Source organism: Uloborus diversus, chromosome 5, assembly GCF_026930045.1.
Source record: "Uloborus diversus isolate 005 chromosome 5, Udiv.v.3.1, whole genome shotgun sequence".
Taxonomy (NCBI): domain Eukaryota; kingdom Metazoa; phylum Arthropoda; class Arachnida; order Araneae; family Uloboridae; genus Uloborus; species Uloborus diversus.
This window is the reverse complement of record NC_072735.1, coordinates 65739521-65761648: the sequence shown is the minus strand read 5'-3', so window position 1 is coordinate 65761648 and position 22128 is coordinate 65739521. Positions and strand designations below refer to the sequence as shown.

Genomic DNA, 22128 nt, shown 5'->3' with positions numbered 1-22128 from the left:
AAACGGATAAGCTGTGATTACAATTTAATGCACTTATAATGTTTTTTACTAGTACGTTGTATTTATGTAGATTTATTATTTATGAAAAGGTTTTTGACAACTAACAGCTACAAGTCTTGCTTTCTTTTGCAGGTGACTTCGGCACCGGTTTCGGATAATGAACAAAGTAAGCCATGATTTTAATTTTGTTCAATACTGAAAATTTTTTAAAATTCAAATCATTTATCTTATCTCATGTTAAGTATGTACATGATCAAACAGAACAATAATTTTCTGGCAGAAGAACAGAAAACAACAAGAAAACGAGTTTTTTTCTGTTTTTGAACAGAAAATAACAAGAGATTGTTATTTTCTGCTTTTCTGTCAATAAAACAGAAAATAACATTTTCTTGAGATTGCAATAGAAGCAATGACAATAATACTAGACTGGAATTTGAAATAATACAAGATGTCAATATGCCATCCCACGGTAAAACGAAAAATTTTTCTCGTACATGAAAACTCATATATTTCATTAAAAATAATAGATAATTTAAAAGAGTAAAAAACAGAATTTTGATGCTTCTGAAATCGCAAACGAATGTGTGATTTCTTAAGAGAAAAAATATTTGTTCATTACCTTCTAAAATTATTATTTTTTACAGAAATATGTGCGCATTCACGTGCCGGACAAAATGCCGGCTTCTTCTTGGAGCGCGGTTTCGTTTTAAATTTGACTATTTTTGAGTAATGCGCAAAAGTTTAGAAGTTAATAAATATTTCTGAATGTATAGGCAGTCCACAAATGGCGTCACGCTTTGAGAGATTAGGGGGTTAGAGAAATTGTGTCAACTGATGACGTGAGAGAAAAGGGGAGTAACGGTCCTTGGTAGCATGAAGTGTAACATCATAAAAGGTTAAAATAAAAACCTTCATTAGTTTTATACTGGTTAATAGTTTTATGTTATTTATTTTTGTATTCATTAATTTCTTAAATTTATTTAAAGTAGTTTACTTCCATTGATTTTATTCTGTATTGAAAAACGTCGTTGCACAAAAAGGATTAAATTCTGTCCAGGTCAAAAATATAAATTTAAACGGAGATCTCCTAGCTTAAATATTACACAGCTAACACTCTTAACGTAAAATAACGCTGGCCATTTTCACACATTTTGAATAATTTTGAAAGAGCATTTAAAAATAACAAATAAATCAACTGAAACAAAAGTAAAATATAGTGGATTGCCTTTCATCCCTATTTTGTTTAAATCGACTAGGACGGAAGCGTGACCGAACTAAGGCGTTATGAATGTTATGGTCATAAATGCCCTTAAAACACTTCTCTATAGTATTCTAAAATTTTACCAATGTAATAGTGCCCTTTACCGTGGACAGGCACTGCAGATTTTTCAATTTTTGTTTCTTCTTATAATTTTCTTTTCTTTTGCATGTTCGATATATATTGCACATCAGCTTAATTGTGCTAGCTTGCTTATTTTGTTTCCGCAGAAAATAAAGCACAATAAAAATGTCAAATTCAAACATTTCCCCATCGTTAGTATTGAATCCAAAACGCGTTTCCCCAAATATCTCAAAAACTCATTTCTGCAGATATTGCCATTTACCTGCCTACGGCAGTATAATTGTCAAACTTTAAAGATAAAATTTGAAATACGATCAACGACATAGTGCTCTGTTTCTGAACTGGAAGTATACGCTTATGATTATGTAATCTTAGCGTGGCAAATGAAAAATTGCCCCATGCATCAGAATTTCATCTGATTTGTATAAACACTTGAACATAAAGCTAAATAACAGTTAGTTTATAGATGCTTCAGGTTAAGACTATTACTAAAATAAAAAACTTCTGACACATTTGCTTCAATAAACATGTACCAGAATATTAATTATCACCGCACAAATTTTACCGCCAAAAAGAAACTTGTTTACAACATCACAAATTTCACTCTCAGAAAGATATCTATTTACATATTTATCAGTTTTTGATATCTATAGGTTTGATTCGTTCTTTCAAATGAAAGCAGCAATAGCTATCAAATCGAAATTTTTTTTAATTTTCACTGTGTTATCAAATCTGATTTTTTCCTCACAAAATCTTTCATTTCCGAAAGTAGGATTACTTTTTTTCTCTTTTTACGAGAGAAATTCCGATTGCCACAGATCTGAAAATATTTAAAGAAATTAAAAGCGCATAAATATCTCACAGAACGCTGATGGAGAATAAAAAACATTATCTGCTTTTAATAGTTGTGGGAAAATTCTTGCTTATCCGCCTGAAGAAGAAGATAAAAAAGAAAAAAGAATGTTTGATGCCGTTGAAAACTAATTACTTCTTACGACTTTTTAATCCTGCTTTTGTTTTCCTTGCTGGAAACAGACACCGCAATTTTACCCACCTGAATACTTACTCTCGAAACCGTGATGAAAAAAAAAGATAAAAAACGCCCCCTCGCGTTAAATAAGCAAAGCATAAAAAACCACAACGACCTTTTAGTTTTTTTTATTATTTTTTGTGTGTATTTTTCAGCTGCCTCATTAAGATTTTAAAACGTAGAATCAGTGGCTTTCTCAAATGACCAAAAGGTTTTTGTGTCGCGATCTTTTACAGCTATTTTTTTCCAAGCGTGTTGCTAATCGGCAATAGCCTTTAATTTTTTTTTGACATACTTTCACTATAATGAGATTATAAAGGATTTAAAGTAATTCTTCATGTACTCAGTACAAAAGGCGATTTCCGTAATCTTCGGGCATGGTATCCCACGATTTAAATAACTAATTTGAAAACAGATTTTCACGAAAGCTTTGTCTTATAAAAATTTTTAAATGCAAAAACAATGTTTTTAGTGCACAGAGAAAAGCGTGTTTTCTTTTCAACGTGTTCACTAAAATATCAATTTTTAAACTTGTCTCAGTTTTCTTACTTAATCTACTGCTTAAAAATTACAAAAGAATTTTTTTTTTATTCTTACATTTATAAAGCTCATATAAAGCTAAATTTCGGTTAAAATACAACTTAATCAAGTAATCTCAAATATATTAGTAAACAAAAGGGGGTTAAGAACAACATCTTTGAAAATGATCATTGAACTACCGACAGCATATTTAATTATTCGATTAGAAACTTTTTATTATATTATATACATTTTTTAGATATTTTTTTTAAAAAATGTATCTAGTACACTGTAAAAACGATTCAGAAACGTTCCTGGAAAACAATAGGGATTGACGTGCCCAATTTCTGCCAGTAACATATCTCGCAAAAACCAGGAACATTTACCGATAAAATTCAGTAACCTTCCTGAAAAATCCAGAAATCTTCCCATTTAAAGCCAGTCGTGTCTCCGGAACTTCCGAGTAATCTTAAGTAGTTATAATATAACAGCTTGGCACCTTCCTGATGAATCAAGACAGTTGCAAAAGCAGTATTGCAGAAATGGCCAAAGCTAAGCCAGAATTGCAAGTATTAAAAGCATCTCGCTCAATTGCAATTCTTGCAAAGCTACGTAGTCCATACTTTTTGCTCCGTTTGGGAGTTTAATCAGCATGGACGAGCCGTAATCGAACGAGAAGCCGATACACCTTATAAATACTCTTGGTTAATCGTTAAACTGGGCGCTAAAAATATTTTTTACAACAGAGAAGTCTGCATTTGGACAACTTGTAGCAATTCAGGAAACGTTTTGACAATGATACTTGATATTTCCAGGAAGTGAATAAAAACCATTGAAATCCCGAAACGTTACACGGAAACAGTCAGGAACGTTTCGGAGTTTTTTTACAGTGTATCAGCAAGGAGCGGTGTTAGCAATTGGCGTCTTTTAATTTCACCAATGCTTGTAATACATTAAAAAAAACCACACAGTTCTGTAAATAACAGTTTTTTAGTTTACTTTAAATATATAAACTCAGCAACAGATGTATAATTGCATGAATTTCTCAGTTCAAAGAATAATCTTTAGGTATGCTCGATTGGAATATTAGACACTCTATCAGCTAAAAAATAGGCCAATACCCAAAGTGACCCAATAAACAATGATTTTTTAAAAAAATTTTACTCAGCGTCAGAAGTTTAAACTGATCCTGAATGTCAACATGACACCTCCAGTGATAAAATTCGCACATTTCAGTCGTATTTCTCAAAAGATGTTCCGTGATGATCACTTAAATTCATAAATTAATGTGATGGTTCGGACTTTTGATCTGAAGAAATTTGGCATTCTTAAGACAAAGAAATAAAGAAATATATTTCTTCAGCAAAAAGTGAAAGAAAATATCATAACGTTAAATCGCACAAATTTTTAGAGAACTGCATGCACCCGAGGGTCGCAAAGAAGTTTGTGAGGTAACGCAGGAAAAGGCGAGGGATACAGTGAAGTGTGAAAGGTATCAATCTATGTATACATACAGTGAAATCCCGTTACAACGAACTTCAAAGCTCCGTAATTTTTTTTTTCGTTATTGCGGGAACTTTGTTGTAATGGAATTCAAGCAATATAATGGAAATTATAAAAAAATGTCATTGAAAAGGCATTTCTTTTAAATGGATATTTCGTTGTATTGGTATTCGTTAAAACGGGATTTCACTGCATATATGAATTAGCGATATGCTAATGTGCCGTGAGAAAATTATAATCCTTCAAAGTGTGCCACAAATCGGAAAAGTTTGGGAGCACCTGGCATACACGTTTTTTTTGGAGTTACAAGGAACTTTTTTTTTAATTCCAAAAGAGGTGTGTCAGTGGATAAAAAGACATCCAAGAAGCGTAACCTTGAAACAGGTGTATGTAGTTCTCTGCAAATTTATACGATTTAACGTTGTAATATTCGCTTTTACTATTACTAAGACTATTTCATTTATTACTTTCATTTCTCCTCTGAATAATTTTATCCCAAGTTGATAGTTGATCTTTCCCACGTGAGTTGGGAAAAACACTCGCATTCAAATAAGAATCATCGACAAAATCTTCAAATTTTCATACATACTCAAAAATTTAAAGCTCACTTTCGAAGGTTTTTCAATCCTGAGGAAAGTTTTGTCATTTTGGACGAATCTTACTTAACTGTATCAGAAACACTACGCTTATATCGCGCAAAATATTCGTTAGATTGGCGAAAAGTTCGGTGAATTTTTTACAAAGGACTTCAGCAAATGCTAAGAAAATTCTAAGGCTTCAGCTGACCTGTGTATGTCCAGGAGTTTTGGTTTGGAAAGAAAACAGATCGCACGTAATGAGAGTTAAATATACAAGGTGTCCGAAAATTCCTTGACGCATTCTAAAATTTCATAGAAAAGCAAAAGATTGTCGTATAAATATGAGGTTTACTGCATAATACTTCACAGGTTCAAAAATTTTTAGGACAACTTAAAAAAATGAAAAAGGAAAAAAAGGAATTATGGGTAATCGCTGTATCGTCATAGTATGGAAAAAAAAAGTCATATGAGGTGTTTTTGTCATTTTGTTAAGCGAAAAGTAATATCATTGATTCTCAGAGTTCGATAACTGTACCTTTTGTTGACATGGGATGAACTTGAGTACTGTTTAGATGTGGTTCGAGCAACATAAGGTGCACGCTTTGTGCTCTGGTAATTAAAGACATGTCTTTCTCTTTAATAAGATGATAAAACATGACACACATAACGTTTGTATTTCTAACTTTGACGATTCAGTCATCACCTGTAGTTACTTTTTTCTTTTTTTTCCTTCTCTGTCTTGGGTTCCCCTCCCCTCCCTGGTTTTTCTTTTTTCTTTTTTTGACGATATTATGAAAATGTCATGAACCTGTGAAGTATCATGGAGCAAACCGTGTGTTCAAACGACAATTTGTTGCTCTTCCATGACGTTTAAAATGTGTCAAGGAATTTTTGCACACCCTGTACATAATTTTTTATGTAAATTTGTACTGTTCCTTTGACATTTTCATATTACTAAATGAATAAATAGTTAAATATAAGACAGAATGCTGACAATGGGAGAAGTAACTAAAATAACTTTTCCGCCAAGCATGCGCGTTTTAAAAACATAATTTTGTCTTAATATTGCAGTCTAATATCTAAGTAAATGAGTCTTGACTTGCGGTTGAAACTTTTGCTATACTATTAAGTAAAATGATATGGTGCTGCCAAAAGGCGTGAATCAGGTGGTTTGCATTGCTACCCATTAAGCCATTCATCATTCCAAGCGATCTTGTCTTAGGTAATGACAAGAACCATGGGTGAGGCTTCTTTTTTCTGAATTCTAAAGAGAGGCGTTCTGGACGAAAGGAACTGTTTAAGAAAGAGAGGCACCCATCATAAGTAAATAATTAATATGTAAGGACATTCTTGCACGATTTAACAATGTGATGTGTTATTTATCTGTGAAAAAGCATGTAGACGCCATGCAAATTTTGAACAGCAGTTTAAGATGTGTTTTTTTCATACACCAAAAGCCAGTCGCCTGAACAAAGAAGAACAAATAAGGAGAATGTAGGCTTATTAATTTTTAGTAAGACTAAATTCTTTTATGTGTTATTAGGGGAGTTCAAGGCAAAAGTAACTGCCTAAGATAGCGATGCACTCATCATAAATAAATAATTGAAAACGAAGGGCATTTTTGCACAATAAACAATATGATTTTTCAACTATACATAAAAACATACATAAAATTAATTATAAATATTAAGCAGCTACTTAACGTGTAATCATTACATGCAAAATGGCTTACTTTTTACAAGAAGGACTTGATACCCAGGCAAATTCATTCCGGATTCATAATGTCTATTTTTCTAACCACCCATGGTACAATACGACGCATGCAGTTGGAGAAAATACATTAAAAGTAGTTTTAATTAATTCGAGATAATGGAACGAAATTCTCAAAAAGTACCCATTTACAGCCATGCTATCATCATACTGCACTGAAGCTTTACTGGAAATTTAGTAAATATCATGTTGCATATTTGGTGAAATTATTTTTAAAAAGGTCGTTACTCTTTTTAGTGGAAAATAAATCCTTAACAAATGTAGATTTTAGAGATCAATTTACATTAAGTTTTTGTACGTTGAATAATCTTGTTACTCGTTTTCAATAGTATTAGTGAGAAAAAGAGAGTAGGCTAGGCAGTAACAATGGTTGATACTCGCAAGTCTTTAAATTTATCTTGTGGTCAGTTTTATTCTTATCAGAAACAATAAATACAAATGATAAATGTAAGAAACAAAGTAATAACTTTCTGCAGAAAGTGAAAGAAAATGTTACAACTTTAAAACGCAAAGCAAACTTGCAGAGAACTACGTTTTGTTGGATGTCTTTTTTACCGCAAGCTCACCTCGTTTGCATTGAAAAGGGATTCTTTGTAACTCCGAAACACGTATATATGCAGTTCTCAGCACGATTGTGCGGTTAAACAGTGCAATACTTTCTTTTTCGTTTAAATAATCAATGTGTCAAAAACTTATACCTTCTAATTTACACAAACCAGGATTCCAGAATTCTCCCATAATTTGCACAAAGGAAGATACTACGCTTAAAAAGTCCACTGCATCCCTTTGTCGTCCTTTTCCCCCACATGAACAAACTTCCCGCGAGTGATGAATGACTTAATGTGTATGATTTGCGCCTCTCCCTACTCACCCTTCTCGACTGAACCCTTCTATCTCCTAAAGTAGACTATCTTCGCCGCATAGAATGGACCGAAATTTTTCAAGGGAGCATTTTCGTGAGACATTAGAAGGACTTTATTTTTGACAAAAGACAGATTTTATCTTAAGGATGGTGGTAAGGCTTTGGATGTCTGGTACTTCAAACATTATCATAATGCCGAAGAATGTTTGTTTTGCATGTTTCCGAATTTAGAACTCTAGCATTAGATGACTGACAAGGCTGATCCTTTATTTAGCCTTGAATCATGTTTTCTGAGTTCTGCAATGAAGTCTCATTTCCAAAAAAATATTTAGAAACTGTTAACTTCTTTCTACTGGAGATTTTCAGGGACCTATATTTTCACTCTAATGAGGATTTTTAGTAACTTGATTTGAATTCGGGTTAATAGAGTCTGTTGACGCTAATTTGGGACTGGTGTTGTGTCGATCCTCTCCCCCACATGAACAAACTTATCGCGAGTGATGAATGACTTAATCTGTATGATTTAAGCCTCCCCTGCTTACCCTTCTCGACTACACACTTCTATCTCTGAAAGTAGATTATCTTCAGAATGGGCCAGAATTTTTCCAAGGGAAAGCAAAACAATTTTACTAACTTAAAATACCTTGCGCTAATACTGTTACATTGAAGAATCATTGGCGACGAAAATTCTTCAATACAAAGAATCAGATTGGGTAAAGTACAGCTTTTAAATAATTTCGTTTAGAAATTCCTAAAATCAATTATTCTAAGCGTTTTAACCGTTATACATTGCTCAAACAAACATCATGTGGATTTGTTTTCCACTGGCATTCCAGTGATACCGGAAATGAAACGATAGAATATTTCCTTTTTGTACAAAAAAGTTTTTTTTTTTTTTGAAGTTTTTTGGCTTTAAAATTAACTTTTGAGCACTGTGGAACATTTTAAATTCCTTATATTGCATTTTCAGTCTCTAACTTATCGGGAAGTTAGTTAAAGACCAATCACAAGATTCCACTCGAACAGACAGACCAAATGGAGTTAATAAAAACATGGTAAAATAGTTTTCCACCTCTTTGACTAGTACAACAGTTGGAAGTATACAAAATGAATAAAATACATTTTGGCAACGAAGTAATAGTAGGAAATACAACGTTGAAAATGTACAAATTAGCAACTGATAACAGACATGTGTTTTGGGGTTTTGAAGAACCCCTTTCTCGATGCAAAAAAGTGTGAGCTTTTGAATATGCAGTTATCCGAGAAAAGGTAAGCTTATTTTTCTAAGTATATTCGAAAACCATGACTTCATGATCATTTGTGTCAGAAGGTCTACGGAATTTCATAATGATTATCGATAATAATTAAATATCTTCGATTTATAATCAAGTGATGAATAGATGTATAGATCATTTTAATGATCTTAGATAGTTTCTAAGTTTAAGAAGTCAGAAGTTATGCATTCTTTTTTTTTTTTTGAAAAGAACAAACCAAGTACCAGTTTTGAAACTTAGCAACTTTCATCTATTCAGTATTTTTACACAATTGTTATAGTAGCTTTGACTTATTTCTCACATCCAAATGATCATTTTAAAATTATCGGAGACATCAGTCCAGAGGTATCCTAAATATTTTTCAAATATCTAGACGCATATCCGTATATTTTCAGAAAAGGCACTGAGATCCAAGTTTTTCAAAGGATATTCCTCAGTCTCTTCCAGAGTATCTCATATATTTTTTTCTTCCGTTTCTTTCTAGGGGGAAGATAACCGAAGAGCCACCAGATCCTCCAGGGGACCTCTAGGTAAGCGTCAACCGGTTGTCATGGCAACGGACCTCTCCCGCAGTTCTTACGGGTTGAGGTTGAAACTTTTTTTTTCCTTTTTTCCACTCTTCGGGTCCATTAATCATTGTCTGTGCTAGGAACCGCAGTTATTCCCAAGCCGGCTGCAAAACATCGCATTTTAAGTTTTTCCTTCTTTTCTTTTTACATCCAAAGAAAATCCTCAACAGGGTCGAATTCTCAGAGTGAGTGCTTATTTCGCATCTCAGGTTTTCTTATATTTTTCGAGTATGAAGGATAATTTGAATTAAAATTTCGCGACGTTAAATTAATAAAATTGCAATGTAATAAGTTGTCTCAAGTAAACCTTTTAGGCAATATTTCTGTAGGAAATGTAAACCATAAACAAAAAGTAACCTGATTCAATTTATATGAAATGTAATGAAATATCTTAGTCATCTATTGAATAAGAGTGATTTTCTACCCTTGCTTTTATAGCAAACCTTTTCTTAACCACTGAAGATTTCACGAGAGGAGTGCATAAAATGACAAAGATATTTTGTAAAAAGAACTATTTTGTGAGGGTTTCCTTGGAATAATACTAAGTATATATCAAAAGCCAGATCAAAGTTGACAAATATGCTTTATTAACCACGTTTGCGTTACCATCGATAAATGGTTTCAATATTGTTAACCACGAATGTAAGAACATTTTACATTCATCATGCAGAAATAACTACATAACAAATTTATCAGCCAGGAATTGGTGCATTACAAAAAAAAATTGACTGTCTCCCTTCTAAGTAGTTTAATAAATACAGTTAATTAGCACTAATTGGAGCATTTTATACTTATTGAATATAAATCATACTGCTTTTTTTTCGTGATTGCTTTTTATCCAGAGTCACAAGATTATCTGTTTTTATTTACTTCAAAAAGTGTTTGATTGATGTATTTAAATGCAAGTATTTTGAGCATTTATGCTAGTTGGAGAAAAAAACTTAAAACATTGCACCAGTTAGGAAATTAAATTAAGCTATATAAATTTAAATAATCCCTTCATTTTTATGTGAGGTTACCGCGTTGATGAGGCTCATGCCAGTTATTTTTTACGTTCTGTATGAGTCTCCAGCCGCATTCTAGATATTTCTCTTTACCACCGGGCATGTTATTAACCACAATTTGATTCACCGACTCTATATGGTCTAGATGTAGAACATTATTACGTTCGTTTTCCAAACGTAACGTTTTAAGTTTATTTTCAAAGAAAGGCAATTAGTATCATTTAGAACTTCGCATTTTCCCAACGAAACTACATTCATCGTGTTTTTTACCTTAATTAATACTTGTGCTATGATTTTTTTCAATAGTTAGAATAAAATAAGATCATTAAAGCTTGAATATAACATTGAATATTCATTTGTTAGTGAAATTTAACCTAGTTATGTAGATATGTCTTTCACTGTAATCACAGAATCTAAAAAGTTCACTGCGGTTTATAGATAAAGGATAAAATGGTGTGAAACGCTCAATTTTAACTTGTGAGAGGGAGATTTTTACTCTGGCTAAATCTCTATTTTAAAAAGTTCCACTTCTAAGGCTCATTCATTTTATCATTTGTTCTAGCCATTTCTAAGGATGGCAAAGAAATAAATAGGGCTGACCGACATGTGAATGAATGGACACAATCATGAACTCATGTCAATAAAACTGTTGTTTCTGTCATGTACCAAATGCTAGTTTTTTTACGATATTTTAAACTTCTGAAATGAAACTGTGCTAAATTACTACCCAACAGTAACAATTTTTTTTTTCTGTTTTTGTTAAAGGAATATGGAAAAATAGTTTTTTTAATAATATGCTTGAATTTTAAACTGACATAAATTATTATGTCCGACATATTCAAATCCTTCTAGAAAAATAACATGCTAATAAAATTTTTAACCTCTTCATTAGTCTTAAATTCCAGCACAATATCTAATCATTGCAACACTGCTATGAAATCTCATACGATTAATTTAAATTGGTCCAAAATCATTGTTCAGTTTCATGTAGAAAAGGCATTCCATTTTAAGATCGCTTCCAAAGTAATAAAAGCAAAATTAAAGTTCAATCACTAGTTGAGGTCTTTATGTCTGCTTATTACGAAAACTCAAAATAATCACTGGTATTAAAGTGCTGCCTTAATTGAAAAGCATCAGACAACCAATAAACCTGGTTTCATAACGGCTCTTAATTAGGAGTAATTTAGCGATGCAATTAAAAACAAGCGATTCGAGAATAAATTTAAAAGGGTCTTTAACTCTTAGAGAGACGAAAAAACATCTGCGCTGGTTGCGGGCTTATCATTGCTGGTGCGTTTGGAGTTTAGTTAAGAAGAGAGAAAAAAGAAAAATCCTGAGTTTCAATGAAGAATTTGCTTTTTACTGAAGAAACTTTATTAACCGCGTTTCCCTCTACGTTAAGCAGTTTCATTAATGTGGTTAATTGCCAGTGTTTGAAGCATTTTATATTTATTGCAACGAGAAGTACGTCACGTTAAAAGAAAACAGGTTCTTGGTAAATTTCAGGACCACTTCTAATAAAGGGGGCAAAACTCAATGTTATGGCAATAGAGGTGGTAAAATTCGCATAAAAATTGTACACAGACCAACGTATATTTGTCCACCAGCATCGATTTTATGATATACTAGCTTTTGCCCGCGGCTTCGCTCACGTTGATGTAGTTTTTTTCAATTGATTTAAGTTAATGGTCATTACAGGCAGAGGTCAAATAGTTACCAAAAAATTGTTTGTCTCTAGTTTCGCCGACATTTCAAATTGTCTGCCCCCTTAAATGTATCAAAAGGTATGATTAAAACTGAAAATTAGGGGGAAGGGGAGTAAATGAAATGTTGGCAAAACTGAGAAGACATCGAAAAATCACAAAAAATTAATCACGAAAACGCTCAGGAGTTGTAAGGAAGTCAGTTTGAGTAATTCCCAAAAAATCCAATTCGATTGAGGGTCAACTATTCATAAATAAAGTGAAACAGTTCCCTTATAATCCCGATCTCCGTCAAATACATAATATCCAGCGCTACACCGACAGTCTAAATTATTGTATAATGTATAACTTCTTAATATAGAAATCGTCCCAAAATAGGATCAACAATGATGCTACCCGAAATGTTTCGAATAAACTGTAAAAATTTGGCAATTGTTTGAAATTGTGTGCAAAGACAAAGTAATGGAAGTTTTTGCGCTGTTCATGAATTTGCGAATTAGTTGGCGAATTATTTTACGTGTTAACAAATTTAAAAAAGAAATATTAAAGAAATGGCGATATTTGGTTACATGGTGAAAACCGAGAAACACAGTACTGCGTAGTCTTTAGCTTCAAAAACAGCGACAGTTGAAAAAAATGCCAAATGCCTTAGCTATTGAAATGATTCCACAAAAAAAATGGCTAGATTCCTGCTAATCGATTAAATACCCAGTCAATACAAATAAATAAAAAAAAAACATTAATTGCCTCAAAGTTGCATTAAAATGGAAAAAAAATCAGCCAAATCCATGTATTATTTGCCAATCTTGTGCAAAAATCTTACTTCAAGATTTGACTTGAGAAAAGCCTTGAACAGTCACGAAAAGCAAAGATAGTCAACAATACAATAGTCGCTATCGAAAGGGAGTTGAGATGATACACTAAATATTGTATTGAGTTAAAGAAAGCCTTCGAACATGGAACTAAAAAGCTCATAACTCGTTTTTTATTCTACTTAGAAATTTCGAACAGGTGCCATATTCAGCAGAAAAATCGGAGCTTTCGATGGACATATAATGTTAATATGTGCAAGTATTTTTTCATCCCCATATTAGAGAATTTATACGAAAATATGTGTTTTATTGCCCCCCTAAGGGGGTTTTGCCCCCCATAATGGGACGAAAACTACCCTATGTGTTATTCTGATGCATAAGCTATATTATATTTCATCAAAATCCATTCAGTAGTTTTTGCGTGAAAGCATAACAAACATCCATACATCCATACATCCATACAGACAAACTTTCGCATATATAATAGTAGTAAGATGTATCGCGCTGGTTGCGGACTTATCATTGCTGGTGCATTCGGTGTTTAGTTATGAAAAGAGAAAGTAGAACAATCCTACGTATCAATGAAGAATTTGCTTATTACCGAAGAAACTTTATTAACCGCGTTTCCCTCCACGTTAATCAGTTTCATTAATATGGTTAATTGCCAGTGTTTGAAGTATTTTATATTTATTGCAACGAGAAATACGTCACTGGATTAAAAGTAAATGGGTTCTTGGTAAATTTCAGGACCACTTCTAATAAAGGAGGGCAAAACTCAATGTTATGGCAATAGAGGAGGTAAAATTCGCATAAAAATTGTACACAGACCAATGTATATTTGTCCACCAGCATCGATTTTATTATATATGTATCGCGCTGGTTGCGGACTTATCATTGCTGGTGCATTCGGTGTTTAGTTAAGAAAAGAGAAAGTAGAAAAATTCTACGTATCAATGAAGAATTTGCTTATTACCGAAGAAACTTTATTAACCGCGTTTCCCTTCACGTTAGTAGTTTCATTAATATGGTTAATTGCCAGTGTTTGAAGTATTTTGTATTTATTGTAACGAGAAATACGTCACTGGATTAAAAGAAAACAGGTTCTTGGTAAATTTCAGGACCACTGCTAATGAATGGGGCAAAATTCAATGTTATGGGAATAGAGAAGGTAAAGTTCGCAAAAAAATTGCACGCATACCAACGTATATTTGTTTACCAGCATCGATTTTATGAAATATGTATCGCGATTTTTCGGTTCCCTACCACTTTACTCAACCCATCATTTTACTATATGTTCCCTTTGATTTTTTTAAAATCGTTATTAAAAACAAAACCAATGATTTACATTAAATTAAAAATAAAAAAAACTAACATTTATTGTAAAATGTATTTCCTTTTCGAAATATTTGTATGCTTAATAGCAAAACAATAAAAATAAAGAATATTAAAAATAAAATCTGACGGTAATCATTTGTACAAAATTATAAAAAAAAAAAATTGTCTTTATCTAAGCATTCTCATATTTTTAGCCTCGTAAGTTGAATCTCCCCCCCCCCCTCCAGTGGGGGAGATAGTGACCGAAATTTTACGACAATATAGATAAGGTCAGAATTTTTTTCAAATATTGCATTGGTTTATTTAAAAGAAGAAAACACGAGACTACCAAAAAGTTATCCTTGCAATAATTAATAAAAAATTTAACATTTTGCAATATGTTGCAAAAAATTGTAAAATTGTTATATATATATATATATATATATATATATATATATATATATATATATATATATATATATATATATATATATATATATATATATATATATATATATATATATAACCTCGGTAATTTATTGATTACGTATAACATAACGAAAAATATATGTCTACCGCGTCCGAAGCGCTTCCGTGCCGTGTTTACCACCCATGCAAGGTGCGAAAAAATCAGTCAATTTTGACTTATGTAAGTCTAAAAAAAAATTTTTTATAATTGTTTATGATATATAAAATATTTTTTAAAAAAAGTCTACCAGTTTTTAATGTTGCAAAAGCCTCGGTAGACGCCACGGAATGTCGACCGCGTAACTCGATGTACCGTTTATCGGGCCGCAAGCGCTCGCTCAAAAAAGATTTTTTTTATCGTCGCGAAATTTGAATAAATAAAGCGGATTTTTTTAATGAATAGTTAATATCCTATTTTCATTAAAATTTTTAGTTTACCGTGGCTAAGAGGTTGCACAGTCTTTGGAAGACGTTGCTTAAATTATAAAGTAGTTGGAAAAATATGAATAATGTAAACATATTTCCAAAAAAAAAAATGTGAACATTTAAACAAAATTTAAAAATATATTATTAGAATTAAAACTATGTACAAAATTATAATGAAATTGATTTTGGGTTAATAATGTCTTGACCTTTAAAACTATGCTCCTTTTTTAATTTATTTTTTATTTTTTATGGTCAAGTACTTAAGAAATAAAAATTTTTGCATCGGTCTTACATTAAAATAAATAATTAAAAATAATCAAATAAACAGTAATTTATATTTTATTTAATAAGCTGTAAAACTGTAGCAAAGAGTATAATTTTAGTTAAACGAACTTTTCATCACATTCATCATCGCTCACGTCTGACTCGCCAAAATAATTTTCGTTTTCGCTTTTGTTGCTGAATTCATCTTCAGAATGACTTACGCTCAACTCAGCATCATTGTCAGTTGAATATTCATCATCACTGTGAATGTCGGTAATATTATTAGCTGTCTCGGTAAAATCATCAATATCTGTAATAGAAAGTAATTAATATAAAAAAAAAGAATTTTATAAAAAGCCAAGTCTGGTTGAAAAATAAATTGACTACCTGAGGCAGCAGGCTGTGCTTCGAATGTAACATATTTTATTGTTTGCGGTAATTGTTCACCAGTAAACCGTTTAAAAACATATTGGTTATCCTCAATTTTCCACCCACAATCAAGAGGCGATAAGCTTGTCGGATTTTTTCAAGGATCGTTTGTCCAAATTTGCGAAATGCAAGCTATTCTGAGGAAATGTTCACGAAGATCAGACTGACATTGCACTAAGGATGACGGATCAAAACTCTTCACGTTTTCGGGAATTACTTTAACTTTTTTTAAAAATTTATAAATTTTTAAAAACGAAATGTTTCTTGCATCATTAATTTTTTTAATTTTCTTTTGTCCGTACATTCGGCACACAAACTCTTCCAAAATTTCGAATTGTATTCCTTGCGATGGCTGATACTTACTCAAATTTTTTAACGCTGCTGTGTATTCTTCCGACTTTGTAAATAGAGCGTAAGGCCGGACTTTTCCTTTTCGGAAAAAAGTCGGATTTTGATCACAACCAGTCAATGCGTGAAAAACAGCCAAGACGAAACAAACGTTTTCTCCTAAATTCGTGTAAAGTTCAGAGCCATTAATACATCTTAATAATTTTCCAACGCCAACTTCCATCCAGACTTTTATTTCAGAATTCAAAAAACTTCATGTTAGTCAATATTATAACTAATACATCTATATCTGAGCATCGTAGGTGGACGTCATATACAGGCTGCAGTTCCTTCAAAATTACAGAGATGATAAACCATTTTTGGGTCAGATTCTTCGTGGTCTGGGCACGATTGAATATGATTCACTATTTTTACAATTTTTCCGTTGATGGTTTCAAATCTATAACACTGTTTGTAGTTTACATACACAACTTTATCTTCAAAATAAATCTCTTTGTCATCTCGTTCCCAGTTTTTTAGTAAATATCCTACCAAATCTTTTTTAAAAGCAATAGTTTCCAATTGATTTAAAAAGTCAGAGGGACGTGTTACAGAGTCTTCTGTCTGAATTTTTTGACATCTGTGAGTTCCCCTGAACATATGTTCGTTGTCTTTTATGGAAGGAGACGGGTACGTGTCGCAACTATTACTACGAATACTGCATCGTTATTAGTGAACATACTTCATAATTTTCTCGGTATCATGGCATAAGATGATGAAATTTCTTTCATTAGATGTAATAAAAAAGAATCCATCATAGATGAGAAGTTTTGGTAATGAAGATGGTGGTTCAGAATTGATGGGTTTTTTTTTTTTTTTTTTTTTTTTTTCTTTGCTTTTTTCCCAGTAAATGCAGTAAGGCAGATTTTTCAGTTTTGCAGATGCTATTGTCTGTGTGTGGCAAAATGAAAAAGGAATAGGCGTCAATGGATAAGTTAATACTTTTTTGAGGTCTATTTTATTTTCCAAAGAAATAGCAAGAAGTTGACCAAACAGATCGCTTTGTATGCTTACTTTAACAAGCTTACCGTAAGCTTTCACTTTTGCTTTCGCTTGTAGAGACGAAAAGCTTTTTTTTTCTTTTTTTCTTACTTCTATCAAATCTGTCAGGATCATTAATGCATTATTCAATGAGTGTAATTTGAAGATTTTCTCCTTGCTTCTCCGCATTCAGTAAGAAATCTGCAACATAATCTATCGCACCTTGGCCATTTGCGATGTTAAAAAGTAAATCTTTGTCCAAGGTATTATCAAATGGGCTGACTCTTTCTTCAATCAGTTCAATAAATTTTTCAAGCTGTATTCGGCTTTTTTTTATGTTACATTTTTATAAATCAGCAGTTACATCTTGCTTTTTCTTTAAACTAGTTATTTCCGAAACATGACTAATTATTTTCGTGCGTATTGAGTGACCAGTGCACCAACGGTGACAAGCTTTTTTTGAATTTGTACAATTCGAAGAAGTAAAAAAAAAAAATATGAACAATGTAATAAAAGTACGATTATCAATTTAAATATGATAGAAAATTTTAATTATATAAAAAATAATAATAATTTAATCGTTTACATTTATTAAAAATAAAAAGATAAAATAATCATACTTTTCCAACTACCTTATAATTTAAGCAACGTCTACCAAAGATTAAGCAACCTCTTAGCCACGGTAGACTAAAAATTTTAATGAAAATAAGATTTAAACTATTTATAAAAAAAAAACGGTACATCGAGTTACGCGGTCGACATTCCGTGGCGTCTACCGAGGCTTTTGCAACATAAAACAACTAGTAGACTTATATATATATATATATATATATATATATATATATATATATATATATATATATATATATATATATATATATATATATATATATATATATATATATATATATATATATATATATATATATATATATATTATACATTATAAACAGTCATAAAAAAATTTTAATGGTAGGATATATAATAGTAGAATATAATGGTCTCAGTATATTTTTCCTTTAATAACAATATTCGCTTTTATGTTAACTTCATTCAATAAAGAACAAAGATTCTGTGGTCCATTCATGGGAACCAGTTGATATGGAGGAACTGTTGAGTTTTCATCGATATACAACATTCTCAAATAAGAGAATCACACCGTAAAATATTAATAGTTATCACAGGAGATAAACAAACACTACAAATAATAGTAAGTTATTCAAATGGAGAAAAACAATTTTTTTCCATTATTTTTTATCACAGGATAAACATAAAAACCCATCACACAACACGGCTGTTTTCACCACACCTCTCTCACCACTTGATATTTTCTATCACATGACTTACTCTTCTTAGCTAAAATTTTATGGGGCCTCTTTTGAACAGATGGGAGTCCAGTTTCATCCAAGTTCAAAAATTTTGATCCAGAAAGGTTTTATTGATGACAAGGGTTTTGCTATAGCACGTTGCATTCCCTCCCTTATCCACTGTCTTTAATTTACTTATTTTGGTATTTTTCAAGAACAACAAACGTGCTTGAAACTGTATTAAAATTTACTGTAACTGAATCGACTACACAAGTTTTTAAGTTGAAAATATAATAACTGAATGGAGATCCCATAACTTATTTTTAAAATATTTTTTCATCATTATCACCCTAATTGAAAGCGATTGATCAATTATCAAGGATAATTGAGCTGAAACTTTAATAATATTTTTAAGATTCCATGAATGAACTACTTTGTTAGCTGGTTCATTCATAGAAACACATAGCGGTTCAATGATAGCAACTGCGTCGTTGTGAATGTTCTCATATTTGTTACTACTGTGACGATTCATGTTGAAACTTTAAATATGGAGAATTGAGCTTGAAAATGAAATCTTTTCAGTCAATGTTCCCATTTAGTTGTTCAGTGATGTTCAAAGCATGTAAAAGCAAAATGTGTCAATAATTAGTAAGTGTGAACAGTATAAATCCTATTTGGACGCTTAACAATATGATCTATTAATTCAAGCTCCTTGACCATTCTGCATTGGACTGTTTTGAGACAAAAGAAGACACAAAAACTGATTTCGTGTTTGAGAAAACTCTGGTGGGGAAAATATCTTCGAAGTCCAGTCATAGAACCTGTTCATTGACGGCAACCTTCCCCTATATTTTTCGTTATGTTTATACGTAATCAATAAAATAATCGAGTTTCAGCCCTATATATATATATATATATATATATATATATATATATATATATATATATATATATATATATATATATATATATATATATATATATATATATATATATATATATATATATATATATATATATATATATATATATATATATATATATATATATATATATATATATATATATATATATATATATATATATATATATATATATATATATATATATATATATATATATATATATATATATATATATATATATATATATATATATATATATATATAGGAAAATTTTGCATTTTTTTGCAAAATATTGCAAATTTTTTTATTAATTATTGCAACGATAACTTTTTGGTACACTCGCGCTTTTTTTTAAGTAAACTAATGTAATATTTAAAAAAAAAATCTGGCTTTATATAAATAATGTATTAAAAATTATCACTATCTCCCCTACTATAATATGAGGTCCACCAATTTTTTATCTTTCTTATGGCCTTATTTTGCTGGAACAAAATATATCCAAGGTCTAAAGTAAAATTGTTTTGAGAGTTAAGGTTTTTCTACATAAAATTTTGTCACTTCGGCTTATAGACACTAATGTTAAGTATTTTGGCGCTTTGAAATTAGTTTTTAATTGAACAAATTTAAAACCCCTTTTTCCCTATTTCAATAGTGAAAACATTGCCAATGCACAACAAAACGATTGGTAAAGTCAAAAAAACTCTATTATTGCGCAGACCGTAATCGTGGTACAGTACCAGTAATGCCTCAAATTGATTTAAATAAAATTCCAACTATTGCTATAAAGTTTTAAAATTGTTTTTCAAACACGCGCTTTAAAAAACAGATACTTTCTGTGCAGAACGTTAGTAAACTGTTTTGATGGGTTGATATTATTAATCCGAGCAGAAACGGAGCGCCCGAACCACTAAATCACATTCTCTACCAGTGTCAGAAACTTGAAAACACATAAAAGCAGTCACAACTGGCGTCATTGTTTGCATGCTGAGAAAATTACAGATTTCCTGAAAGTAATCATTAACAAGTAGTCATAATTTCAGTGAAAAAAGGCACCATTGGTAGTTGCTACTTATTGACTTCCGTAGAAATTGAGTAAAAGCAGACGTTGTTATTAAACAATAGATCCTCAAATTGATGACACTATTTGAATTTTTTCATTACAGAAGGCACAAAGAAAAGAAATGTTACATTTTCAATACTGGTGGAAACCAAATGGTTAGCACAAGAGACTTATGATTGGAGGATGCTGGGTTCGATGATTTTTATGCCACTAAGACACTCTGTAAATTTTCGCTACATCTGTGGACCCGATAGTCCGTAGTCGGTCGTTTAGCAGTTTTCCATGTGTGTAGGAAACTATAAAAAATTTACTTCAAACTTCAGATTTAAATTGTGGAAAGAAATTGACTGATGTCGCCATCTCTCAAAGGTTAAACCAATTTCTTTATCTCTGTGTATGGGACAGAGATTACAGCTTAAATGATCATATATTTCATAACATTGAAATTACGAATAGAATAGCTTATAGCAAATGGCATGTACTATAATTGTATCGCATTTGAAAAAATAAATTTGTCAAAATAGTTTTCGAATAGTTCGTATATTGTGTTTGTGCCGTGCAATGTTTTTTAGTTTTTTTATACTTACTATGTTAGTTATCGTGAAATTCTTATTTCAAATAATTTTTTTCTTCTGTTTCAGACTCCATTCACGATGTTCAAAGGTATGCCATACATTCATAGTAAATTAACCAAGTATTCATAATTTACTGTTAATATGGTTTATATACATTATGATAAGTTTCATTCTTGACAACTCGTAGTTTAATTCGAAACAAAGTGCAGCTCAATGTATTTTATGAAACTTCTACGATGTTTACATTTTTGTTCTAACTCAAAAATCAACAAAAATATCTATCACTAATACAAATTTTATCCAACTGTTTATGTTGTGTACAAAAACATGTTGTTGAAGAAAACGAAATGAGCTAATATGTGTTTAAGAAAAAGCAATTTAATTATTATTTTAAAGATTCGTTCGAATAAAATGCAGACTAGTCGGGCAGTTTGAATTAAAATTTTTAACATTTGAAAGTGAGATTATGCTTAGTCCAAGTTCAAAAAATTTTAAAAAGGCTTTTCTTTTTATGTTGTGACTCGTAAGAATTATTTAAATTGCTCCGACTACATCCCAGCTGAGACAATATTGCCGCCACATTTGAAACATGGTTTTGTCCTTTGTATTGAAAATTCACAACTGTACATATAAAATGAACCGCATACTAAAGTGAAAATTTTAAACAAGTCACAGTTACACGATAATAACAGTGTTATCATTATATTGCTGTGATACATAATTTTCATGGTACTAGAATATATTTTTTTGCTATTATTATTATTATTATTATTACGGAAATATTCCTCATGCTGTTATTGTTATCCTCGTTCAATCATTGATTACTTTGGGCTGGTTAAGAAATGTTGTGTGATGGTCCATTTGGTTGGTTTTAATATTAATAGTTTTTCTTGTAATGAGTACTGGTGACTATTGATATAAATTTTCATTAAAGTTATTATTCTAGTAATAAAGGAGTTTGGTTATTAATGTGTTAAGAATAGCGAACCACTAACTATCATACTGCAAATGATTTAAGCTAAAAAATACGAATTTTTTGAAACCAA

The 22128-nt window shown here is 31.2% G+C and overlaps 1 protein-coding gene across 1 annotated transcript in view; it reads left to right on the top strand.

Moving 5' to 3' along the window:
- The first annotated feature begins 6209 nt into the window (after positions 1-6209).
- The window catches only part of LOC129222951 (uncharacterized), a 108262-nt gene continuing 92343 nt past the window's right edge, over positions 6210-22128 (top strand). Inside the window, exons 1-2 of the mRNA XM_054857513.1 lie at positions 6210-6213; positions 21149-21170. Coding sequence (XP_054713488.1) covers positions 6210-6213; positions 21149-21170 — 26 coding nt within the window. The remainder of the gene's footprint in view (positions 6214-21148; positions 21171-22128) is intronic.